The sequence below is a fragment of the Lethenteron reissneri genome, unplaced genomic scaffold, assembly GCF_015708825.2.
Source record: "Lethenteron reissneri isolate LAM-NWPU_2019-01 unplaced genomic scaffold, ASM1570882v1 scaffold_116, whole genome shotgun sequence".
Classification (NCBI taxonomy): Eukaryota; Metazoa; Chordata; class Hyperoartia; order Petromyzontiformes; family Petromyzontidae; genus Lethenteron; species Lethenteron reissneri.
The window spans coordinates 70372-82710 of NW_026890849.1; the positions used below are offsets into that span (position 1 = coordinate 70372).

Here is a 12339-nt window from a genome sequence, read left to right on the forward strand (position 1 = left end):
CGTCGAGGAGCGCCGGCAGGGCGCTGAGAGCTTCAGCGTCTGTCCATTTGGCCATTTCTTGGTGGGCGAGGAAGCGTCTTTGAAAGCCGCCCCAGTCGCCCTCTGCGCCCACGAATTCTTTAAGCGGGGGCAGCCTTTGGTGCAGCGCAGCGGTTGCCGTGGAGTCCCGTGGGCTGCTGTCTCCCCGACTCGGCTGTGTCTCGGCGCGAACGGCAGATGGAATCGCCTGTCGCAGCCTTGATGACGCGCCCTCCTCCGTCGTTGATGCGGCAGCCCCAGCACGGCCGATGTCGGACCCCAGGTTGAGGTTGGCCACGCCCCTAGCGGTCGCCGCGTCGATGGCGGGAAATTCAAAATTTGAATCTTCCGAAATGGCGGGAAGGTGCTCCGGACGCCGGCTCCCCTCGCCCCGCGGTGGACCACCAGCCCCCAGCCGTGTGATGTTTTCCAGCGTAGCGGCAGCGGCGTAGAGCAATTCAGCCAGTCTCTCGTGAGCCAGCCTCAGCTCGTCTGTCCGCGGCTCCTCTTCCTGCCGACGTTCCGGTAAGAACGCGTCCGGCCCCGGCTGCACGTTGTCCTGTTGAGCCATCTCGGGCTCGACAATTTCGGCGGCGTCTTCCATTTGCTGTGTAGGGATGTTAGATAGAGGGCCGTTATGCATGGCAGCCTATGGGGAAGAAACACAGTAGGCGGGGCTACGTGTGTGCACAGGGAGATGCCCTCTGCGACGTCCGAGCCAGACACCCTGGGGGGGGCTGGTTCGGCGTTACGATCCCCCGGGGCCCCACCCCTCAAGGAGGGTCGGGTATAAAAGGGGTCGTTATATGGGCTTAGGCAGTTATGTTATAGTTAAGCTAAGAAGTCGGAAGACGTCGTAGCTAGAGCCCTGGACTCCCCCTGATCGCCGCCCTTATCAGGGCCCCACGGGATCAGGCCCGAGCCAGCGGCGTGGTCCCGTGAACCAGAGCCAGTGCTCTGGGACTCCGGGTACCGAAGCCCGATTACCAGTGTCGGGCCAGACAGCCTCCCCTAGCTCTTAGTGGAGGACTCAGGGGATAGGCTATGGATAGCTAGGGGTATTCCCTGAGTTATACGGGTGAGGGGGCCGCTACCCCCTCTAGTGCTGTCCTGTACTGGCAACTTGTTAAATAAATATACGTGTGCCTCAACTCCGTTGTCAAGCGTCCTCGACGGGTACTTCATCTGGCGTCAGAAGTGGTAAAAATGGAAACGCGCCATACAGCTCGGACCAGGGTACCACGAGAGGAGGACGCCGCGGAAATCGCCGAGCCCGAGACAGAGCAACAAGATGGGGTGCAGCCGGAGCCTGGCGCCTTCTCACCGGGACGTCAGCATGGAGAGGGGCCGCAGCCGGATGCACTACGACTGGCTCACGAACGGTTGGCGGAGCTACTTTATGCCGCTGCCGCCACACTGGAAGGCATTACGCGGTTGGGGGCTGGTGGTCCACCGCAGGGCGAGGAGAACCGGCGGCCGGAGCACTTTCCCGCCATTTCAGCGACTTCAAATTTTGAATTTCCCGCCATGGACGCCGCGGCTGTTCGGGGCGTGGCCAGCTTAGACATCGGCTCCGACATCGCCGTCGCCGGGGCTGCAGCGTCATCACAGCCGAAGGATGCGTCATCGCTGCCGCGACAGGCGATGCCATCGGCCAGTCGCGCCGAGGCACCGCCAAAGGGAGGTGAAAGCAACCTGCGGGAGTCTACATCGACCGCTGCGCTTCACCAAAGACTGCCCCCGCTGAAAGAATTCATCGGTGCGGAGGGTGACTGGGGCGGCTTCCGGCGACGCTTCCTTGCCCATCAGGAGATGGCGCGGTGGTCCGACGAGGAGGCCCTTTGCGCGCTACCGGCGCTCCTCGACGGGGACGCGCTCGCCGCACTCACGTCGGCGCCAAAAGAAAAGCGGGCTACACTACCAATGGCGCTACAGCTGCTGGCCGGGGTCTATGGACCTTCGGCCGAATGCCGTCAGCAGTTCTACGACCGCAGGCGGGGTGAAAAAGAGTCGCCTCTGGCTTTCCGGACAAGTCTTCTGGCGCTGGCAAAAACGGCCTTTCCCCGCATGGACGACGACGGCGTGGACGCAATGGTCGCGGAGAAGATCCTCCTCTTGGCGGACGACCTCGACATCGTCGTCATCGCACAAGGGGATGCAGAAATGACCTCCCTCCAGGCTGCGCGACTCCTCCACGCCAATCTTCTGCAGCAGCGGCGAAAGGCAAACAGGGCATCGGCTGGGCGTGCGGTGGCTGCAGCCACCCTTCCGTCAGAAGAACTTTATGCCGTCGACCATCGACGGCAACAGACGACGGGGGCGCGGCCGGGTCGTGACGGGGCGAGGCGGTTCGACCGTCCATCGTCTCCATCGGCGCTCCCGCGGTGCTTCAACTGCGGCATCCGGGGCCATGTCGCCTCGGGGTGCCGTTCTCCTCGACAGCGGGGGACGACGCCTCGACGGGACGCCGGCCCTCCTCTTCCTCCTCCCAAGCTCCAGCACCATGATCCGGCGAGTCGCGGCACCTCACATGTTTGGCCAACGCACCCACCTGTCGCACACTCTCGCACCGTAACGAACGGGGGGCCGGTGGGGCGCTGCGATGGACCGGCGCGGATCACTGCGGGGACTCAAATCGAGCCCGAGCGGTGGTCCGTGTTGGCCCATCGCGTGGTGGCCGCGGCGTCGGGATCGTCGGCCGTGGTCGGTTACATTGATGGGGTGGAGGTACGCATCATAGTCGATACAGGGGCATCGGCGACAATTATTTCGGAACTAATTTACAATATCCTACCGGTGCAGAGCCGTCCTCTGCTACCGGTTAATGTCCCTTTCTATGCCGCTAACGGGGGCTCCCTCGGCATCGTGGGACAGATTCGAGCGCAAATTTCTATCGGGGACATCAAATTGTCGGGGCCGATTTTTGTCTCCTCCTCGCTGGCGGTTCCGTGCCTGCTGGGGACGGACTTCTTGGGCAGGATGCCAATTCGTATTTTGATCGACCAAGGATGCATTGAGCTTCCGTCGGGGCGACGTATGGCGTTCCTGCCTTCCCCTGTAGCGACTCGGACGGCGTTTGCGACGGTACCGGCGTTCGTCGTAAAAACAGTGCGTGTGCCGCCGGGGGCACAAATGCTGGTACCTCTTAAACTTCGTAGGCCCTTCGCTAAGGGTGTTGGGGATCAGGGTGTTGTGCTGGGGCCGTCTAGGGCCGGGGTTAATGGGCCTCATTTAATTCCGGCCCAGACCATCGTAAGGGGGGACGAGGATCCCTTCATCGCGGTCCTCAATGTCGGGTCGCAGACAGTAGTGGTTCCCCAAGGGACTGTGCTCGCTCACGCGACGCCGGTGCCCTGCGAGGAACCTGCCGTGAACCACATTGACACTGCTGCTCGGACGCACCCGCATTCGGACGGCGATGAAGGGTGGCTCGACGCGCTTTGTGCGGGATCGACGAACCTGTCCAATTTAGAGCGCCAACGGCTTAGATCGCTGCTAAAGGAATTTTCCGACGTTTTCAGTCGGAATAAATACGATTTGGGTTGTACTCACCTGCTGCGTCACCATATTGACACGGGTGACAGCGCGCCTATTCGCCAAAATCCTTTTCGGTTGAGTCCCGCCGAAAAGGAACATGTCAAATCGGCTGTAAATGACATGTTAGCCGCCGACATTATCTCTCCCTCTACCAGCCCTTGGGGAGCACCGATTGTCCTGGTTAAGAAACAGGATGGCTCGTTGCGGTTTTGCGTAGATTTCCGTCGCCTTAATAAGGTTTCGGTTGCCGACGCATACCCGCTCCCACGGATGGACGAATCGCTGGACGCCTTGGCGGGAGCGCGATTCTTCTCCACGCTAGATTTACTTTCGGGATTCTGGCAGCTTCCTCTGGACGATGACTCGAAACCTAAAACCGCTTTCCGTACACCGCACGGCCTGTTCCAATTCAACCGGTTGCCGATGGGCTTACACTCAGCGCCGGCAACCTTCCAGCGATTGATGGAATTGGTTTTGGCTGGATTGCAATGGGAATCGTGCCTGATTTATTTGGACGACGTGATTGTTTTTGGAAGAACCTTTGACGAACATCTCCAGAGGCTGCGGGCGGTTTTCCAAAGGATGCGGGCTGCTAATTTGAAATTTAAGCCCCAAAAATGCTATTTGTTTCGCGAGTCAGTGCGTTATTTGGGGCACATCGTGGGGCGCTCGGGTATTGCTACCGATCCCGCCAAAACGCAGTGTGTCAGCTCCTGGCCAATTCCGACCTCGGTGGGAGAGGTGAGGAGTTTTATTGGCTTCGCTTCATATTACCGACGGTTCGTCCCTAATTTTGCTACAATTGCCAAACCTCTACATGCTTTGACATCAAAAGGGGTTCGGTTCCACTGGGGTCGGGATGAGGAAGTAGCTTTCTGCTCCCTTCGGGATGCATTGGTGAGGGCTCCTCCTTTGATTTACCCCGATTTTTCGAGGCCATTTTTGCTCGACACCGACGCGAGCAACACAGGTATCGGAGGCGTGCTTTCCCAGGTGGTTGATGGCGTGGAACGGGTGGTTGCGTACGGCAGTCGGGTGTTGTCTCCAGCGGAGCAAAAATATTGTGTCACCCGTAGGGAACTGTTGGCAATTGTTTTCTTCATCCAACAGTACCGCCCATATCTGTACGGTCAGCATTTCACTGTCCGTACGGATCATGCGGCACTGCAGTACGCCCTGAAGGTTCAACAGCCATCGGGACAATTGTCCCGATGGCTGGAGGTCCTCCAGGAATTCGATTTTGACACCACCTATCGTAAGGGCATTCGCCACACAAATGCGGACGCTCTGTCGCGCATGCCCACCACCTCCGAATGCGCATGCCTCCTGGGGTCGGGGCGTTGCAAGCCAGCTGGGGACATGACGGTTCCAGTCCTGGCGGCCGCCGCCGATGTTGACACATTGCTCCCCGATGAGATCGGGAAACAGGGAAGGGATTCCCTGCTTGGGTTGCCTGTGATTGAGTGGGGACGCCTCCAGATGGAGGACGCCTCCCTCCTCGCGCTGCGTCGTCGCGCTAGAGAGAGGGGGTGCGGGACGGGTGATGCCGACAATTGGGAAATACACGCAGGCTTGCTCATGCATTGGGACGGTAAATCCCACCGTCACCGGCTGGTAGTTCCTGAGGGGTTACGGGGTAAGGTGGTGTGGGCTGCTCATGAGCGCCTCCTCCACCTGGGTACCCAAAAGACCCTCGCCTCGCTCCAGCTGGATTTTTTTTGGCCGGGCATGACACGGGATGTCACGGATCTGCTGGCAGCATGCCCCCGGTGTGCGCAACGCAAACCACCAGCTCGGGAGTCGAACCCGCCGTTGCAGTCCATCACAGTCTCCAGGGTGAACGAACTCGTGGCGTTGGATATCCTGGGGCCGTTTCCCGCCACCCCTAGGGGCAATAGATATTTGCTAACAGGGGTCGAATACTTCACACGCTGGCCTATGGCCTGGCCCCTGGCAAATCAGTCGGCAGCAGCCATCGTGGACGCCTTTGTCCAAGGCTACGTCATGGACAAAGGTGCTCCGGAGCGGCTGCTGACCGACCAGGGTAAAAATTTTTCCGGGAACCTCCTCAAACAAGTCTGTGATCTCCTAGGTACAAAAAAGATTCGTACCTCTCCCTATCACCCACAAACTGACGGGATGGTCGAGCGTCTGCATCGTACCATCACGTCTATGTTGTCGCACCTGGTTTCGGAGTCACAGACCAATTGGGACTTGCAAATTCAAGGGGTCCTGGCAGCATATCGATTGGCCCCCCATGCTGCCACGGGATTTTCACCCTTCTTTCTCATGTATGGTCGCGAACATGACCCACCTGTTCGGGCGCAACTGCAGATCCCCGCGCCTCTAGGTAAGATAAAATTGGACGAGCACGTTAAATTTAACCTTCAAAAGCTAACTGAGGCGCGGGACGCTGCCATGCTCAATTCCCGCATGCGCCAAAAGGCGAACGAGCGCCTCAGGCTCGCGCGCGCGCACGTGCTGCAGTGGAAGCCAGGGGACAGGGCATGGCTGCACTGTCCCCAGGTACCGCTTGCGACCTCCTCGAAACTGGTACGGCCATGGCGGGGCCCCGTCGAGGTGGTCGAGGTTTTGCGACCGCAGTGCGTTCGTATCAAGTGGGGGAGGCGCCGGTGGTTCGTTCACCCCTCTAGACTAAAACCCTTCGTTGCGGTGCGGGGCTCTGCTCCACACGCGCAGGGCCAAGCATGTGAGGGGTCGACCGACCCGGAGGGTCCGCCTCTGTTGATCTCGCCTGACGTCTTGCCGGTTGCCCCGCCCCCAGGTTCTCCCGGAATGACGGGCTCGCGCACGTCCCTCACGGGGGATGCCAAGGGTCCCGCCGCTCCAATTGCGGACTCGCCTCGGATGGGACCGCGGCCACCGAGTGGTCCGCCATCTGAGGTTGGCCCTTGTGACGGGCCTGCGGCAAGGACGCGCGCTAAGATGCGCAGACTCTTATAAAACACTGGAACGCGAAGAAGAACTGAAAACGAAACGAAAATGAGAAAATACTTTTTTTTATTTTTTTTTGGCGTTTTCTTGTACACTTTCGTGTGCTGTGGTTACTGGGCGCCGCGGTCGCGTGGCGCTCTTGGCGCGTTGTTGTATTATGGCTGTGGGTGTGTGTGTGTCTTGTGTGCGTGTTGTGTGTGCGCTGAGGGTTCCGGGAAATGTACATACCTTGCCTCTACGGATTTCGTATTTATTCGGGGGGGGGGCGCGTCGGTTTGTTCTCCCTTTAGGGGCATTGTTAGTATTGTTTGTTCAAATCTCGTTCTGTTAATGAAAAAATGGGGCACACGGGGGGGGGGTCAAGGGGTAAAGATTCGTTGTTTAAATTGTTGCAGCCGGGACGGCTGCGAGCTATGTGGGGGGGAGTGATGTAGGGATGTTAGATAGAGGGCCGTTATGCATGGCAGCCTATGGGGAAGAAACACAGTAGGCGGGGCTACGTGTGTGCACAGGGAGATGCCCTCTGCGACGTCCGAGCCAGACACCCTGGGGGGGGCTGGTTCGGCGTTACGATCCCCCGGGGCCCCACCCCTCAAGGAGGGTCGGGTATAAAAGGGGTCGTTATATGGGCTTAGGCAGTTATGTTATAGTTAAGCTAAGAAGTCGGAAGACGTCGTAGCTAGAGCCCTGGACTCCCCCTGATCGCCGCCCTTATCAGGGCCCCACGGGATCAGGCCCGAGCCAGCGGCGTGGTCCCGTGAACCAGAGCCAGTGCTCTGGGACTCCGGGTACCGAAGCCCGATTACCAGTGTCGGGCCAGACAGCCTCCCCTAGCTCTTAGTGGAGGACTCAGGGGATAGGCTATGGATAGCTAGGGGTATTCCCTGAGTTATACGGGTGAGGGGGCCGCTACCCCCTCTAGTGCTGTCCTGTACTGGCAACTTGTTAAATAAATATACGTGTGCCTCAACTCCGTTGTCAAGCGTCCTCGACGGGTACTTCAGCTGTACTCTGGCTTGAGCTGATTGGCGCGTGTCCATCGGTGGTTCTTCTGACGCCAGATGAAGTACTCTTGAAGACGCGTGGACAACGTGGTAAGGCACACGTATTTATTTGCACAATGTCTTACAGCACTGGAGGGATGTATCGGCCCCCTCACCCATAACACTGGGAATTCACCCCTAGCTAGCCTTCCTAGCCGAGTCCTCCGCTAACGGGCTAGGGGAGGCTGTCTGGCCCGACACTGGTCAGTCGGGCTACGGTACCCGGAATCCCAGAGGTCTACCTCTGGTTCCGGGACCACACCACTGGCTCCAGCCTGCGCTGCCCTTACAAGGGCGGCGTCCCAGGGGGAGTCCAGGGCCTATCTGGCCGGTCTTCTGTCTTCCCTTAACTACACTAAGACTGAGCCCCGAGCTCTCTGGCTCATCCCTTTTTATACCCCCCTAGAGGATCGAAACCCCCCTCACGCCGTCCAGTGCGGACGTCGTTGCGGGCACCACCCCGTGTGCTCACGGAGTCCCCGCCCACTGTGTTTGTTATCCGTTAGCCCCTATGCAAACAGCCCTACACAAACAGCCCCTCTGTAACAGCCCTACACAACCAAGGTTTTTTTTGTGTCGGTGGTGTTACTCGGGGTTGGGGGTTGCTCTGCCTATCTACCGGTTGCAGTTGCTGGATGTCAGCCAACTGTTGTCCAGCAACGGCAACTGGGGTTTAGAAACAGTACACGCCGGCAAGCATATACACGGGTGTGTCGGAAGGGCGGAGGAACTGGGCAAGGGTCAGGGAAGACCATATCTGGAGCCCCTGGAATCTGCTCGTGGGTTCGAGAAGAAAGGCGCGACGAGGGCGGAGCCAGGCCATGCTGGGTAGCATAAAAGGAGCTGAGAGTGGGAGCTCAGGGATGCCGGTTCTGAGAGTGGGCTCTTCTCGTCGTCACTGTCATCTTCGTCGCTTTTGTCGCTGCCGTCTTTGCTAGATATTGCGCGGCCGGAGAGTTGTTGGCTGTCTCGGTCAGCGCCATCGGTGTTATTCAGTCAGGGTTGTGTTTAGGCTAGGCTAGATAACTATGGATAGAGCGATGGCGAACCTGTGAAGGTGTTAATAAAGAAGGTGCCCCCTGAGAAACCGTGTCTCCTGCTCCGATGACGACACTAGTAACAAATTGGCATGTTCTGTTTACATGTCACACCTTCCTAATTGGCTGTGCCGGGTGGTGGCGGGTTTAATGATGCATTTGTTTTACGCGATCTAACCCAAAAAACCTCTTATGGATGATATTGGTCGCGGAAGCCGACGTGTTAAACTTGCTTAATTGCCTCAGCAATTCGGAGTTTTCTATCATATCTCATCACAAACACTTGAAGAGCACCCCACGTGGCAGCTGCCTCTGTATGGCATAAGATGGCCCTGCACCAGCCTGCATGTGGGCATGAGTCTGTCAGTAGCGGGCGATAATTGGCATGTAATCTCCGTTACGTTTTTTCTGGATAATATTTGGAATTACCCAAATTTTGACAATGACAGCAACATGCAATGACCTATGCGTTTTGAATGACACAATAGTATGTTTTACATCCACTGTTCAGCAGACGGTGCATATTTTGGTTAATGTTACTGGAGTAGCCAGAGGTGCCTATCGGATTTGTACCTTAAACCTCTGCAATAAAAAGAATGCGCTACCACTTGGCTTCCCTCAATCTGAGTGTAGGCATGCCAGCCTGAATGTTTCTAACCGATGCAGATGTTCCATTTAGAGGGTCCACGTTTCACATGCCTGTAGAAGGAAGGACATGACTGGTCGAGAAGACCCGACGCTCCGTACGGAGCGATTGACCAGGTAGCTTCCACGCAGCAATGCGCAGCTGATGAAAAGATAATGCGGCCCGACTGATTCGGACCATCCACAGTGTGTACACATACGCAGTGTATAAATTGTATAAATAAGGTGTACACACAGTCTGCTCATACACGGTGTATACATAGTAACAAGAACAATAACCACCATTTTCCACTAAGTGGCGGTGATGTCACCACGGCGCTTGTACCAGGCTATGTGCACGTTAAGGTCACGTGAAGTGTCAAACGCCCGCCAGCAGGAGTTCACGGGGCAGACCCAGGTGCCATGGGTCGACTGACTGAGATGACTTTGTCCCCGACTGTGCCAACACTGTATGCAGTTTAACACGTAGGCTTTTGTGTCCAATATCATCCATTATAGAGGTTTGTGGGTTACATCGCATAAATATAGAAATGTGTTGTTAAACCCGCCGCCACCCGACAGCCAACGAGTAAGGGTTGTCACATTAACAGAACATGCCAATTGGTCACAAGTACAGCACACCGGTGTGTTGGAGAGCCAAGCCACAACATTTACAATCTGAGTACGACGTTTCGCCAGTAATTAGAACTAGCTTCATCAGGCGACAGACAGATTTGTGAAGTCTTTTATTTCGTTACTTATATAGAGGCGTAGATGTGTTGACCACCCTTCTGCAGTCTTGCACAATGTGGGGGGGATTATTGAGGCAATGTACATTATGCATGTGCTGCATTATGCGAGTACTTTGAACGTATTCTTCCTGTCTCTTGTGTTTTTAAAATAGCCCTACCAATGGTAATCCCTATGGAAGTACGCTGCCCTTTGTAGGCATGCATTTAAATAATGATCGAGAAGAAACCTGATGGCTTGTTGGGACATTCTACCTACAGGAAAGCCACCCACACAGATTCTTATCTAAAGCCTGATTCCCACCACCATCCAGCCCAGAAGAACTCCCTCATTAAAACACTACACCATAGGGCCCATCTCCGATCAGCAACACATAGCCAGTGAGCTGGAGCACGTATACCAAGCCCTCAAGATGAATACATATTCAAACAGCACAATCTGCAAAGCTGAATACCCAACCATGGGGAGAGAACCATCTGAGGACCCAATCAAAACCATCACTTTGCCATACATAGCAGGTGTTACAAAAAAGATTTCCAAAGTCTTGAACAAACACAAGATCCAGGTTCGATTCAACACAGTACACAAAATCCATGATTTTATCTCATCTGTGAAGGATGTCATTCCTGACATGCAATACCCTGGTGTCTACAGATTAAGTTGTGTCTATGGTAGCAGTTATATCGGGGAAATGAAACGACATGTCTCGGACCGTGTTCGCGAACACAAGACAGATTTGAAACACGGCAGAACCAATACCTCTGCCGTGGTTGATCACTGTTTTAACGCGGTGGGTTCAAACAATATTGTTTTTTTCCGAGACTAAGGTACTCTGCAAACCTTTGGGCTACCATCAAAGATTTGTCCATGAAGCCATCCGATATATAAAGACAATTTCAACCAAGAAGATGGGTACAAACTGAGCAATCATTGGAAGGATGTTATTAACCAGGTAAAGTTATAACTTGCTGTGATGTTTCCATCTTTCCTGCCGTTGTTTTACATTAACAGACTAAGGTCTCACTAACATAGCCACCACTGCTCCATTTTGCCTGTATGTCTCACTGGCACGGCCACCGATACGGTGGTTCTCTTGCGTTGATACGCAGGCCTCTCACTGCAGCAGCCAACGCCCCAGCTTGTGTTGTCCACGAGGTGGCGCTATGCCCGGTCCTCTAACACAGACATGCTATCTTCCCATTAAACTCGTTTACATTGACATGCCAATCTCTCCCTTTAACGCAGCTGTTGTGTGTGTGGCGACAGGACTCCTTTACATCTCTGATCCTGCCTACTTATCCTTGGGTGACACCCACTTCAAACCTATATATGGCCTCTTGTTGCAGCAGCCCTTGTTTGTTCAGTTCTACTGCTGTTTCTTTCCACCTGATGACTATTGCTTGTGTTGCGATCAAAACGTGACTTATAATTTATTTTTATACCAACGTGACTTTACCGAAAGAACCAAAGAGTATAAATAACATCAAAATCAATTGAGTGTCCTTGTTGGCACGTGTGTTCTGCTACTGCTGACAGGTGCATTTGGGAGAATTTTATATTTCTCCGATGTTCTTTTAGTCTCGTGCTGATCATTCGTCCTGTTTGCCCAACGTAATATTAACCACACGTGTAGTTAATCCTGTACACACCTTCGGTTGATATATTCGGTAATACATCTTTTGTACCAGATTAAATTCTGTATTTTATGTACCGTGCCAAATCTGACTCGGATGTTTTGTTTTCCTAACATCTGGCTAGTTTATCAGTTACTCTCGCAATGTATGGTATTTTTTATCGTTTTTAATTACTTGGGCAGTTTCAATGCTCTTGTTATTTGATTTGGTTTTGGTATTCAATGCCCTGTTTTGATTTGTGCATCATTGTAACCGTTCATTTGCAGCGCTTTAACATGTTTAATTTCAAGAAGTAAGTGTTCTTTAGACAGTGTTCAGCTAGTCTTGGGATATCTTTGGCTAAACCTTTGTTCGTTACCAGTGTCGTGTAATCTAATTAACTCGTTGACCGGAACCCTTGTGAACAGTGAGGTCACATACAAAACTTATTAGAATATCATTAGGATTAAGCTTAATATATTTAATTATATATACGAGATGTTCATAGTTTTTGATGAACGAAGAGGTTCGTTACGTATTGTGATAATTTGTGCGTGGCAGAGCCTATTGTACTAACTATGGGTCTTAATGGGACATCAGGTTTGTGAATTTTTGGTAGCCCATAAAGTATTGGTGGTTTTGATGCCCTTGGTTTGATCAGGTTTATCCCAAGGAAGAGCAATACCTGATCAAACCAAGGGCATCAAAACCACCAAGACTTTATGGGCTACCAAAAATTCACAAACCTGATATCTTTGTTCA

General features: G+C 54.2%; 1 protein-coding gene across 1 annotated transcript; it reads left to right on the plus strand.

Moving 5' to 3' along the window:
- Positions 1-281: 281 nt before the first annotated feature.
- On the plus strand, positions 282-11684 carry LOC133361639 (uncharacterized). Its single transcript, XM_061580615.1, has 2 exons — positions 282-2529; positions 6341-11684. The coding sequence occupies exons 1-2, from the start codon at positions 1225-1227 to the stop codon at positions 6353-6355; spliced, it is 1320 nt and encodes a 439-aa protein (XP_061436599.1). The 5' UTR covers positions 282-1224; the 3' UTR covers positions 6356-11684.
- Positions 11685-12339: the final 655 nt, after the last annotated feature.

Excerpts from the sequence above, each read along its gene's own strand:
- LOC133361639 (XM_061580615.1), top strand. The coding sequence starts at position 1,225 with ATGGAAACGCGCCATACAGCTCGGACCAGGGTACCACGAGAGGAGGAC.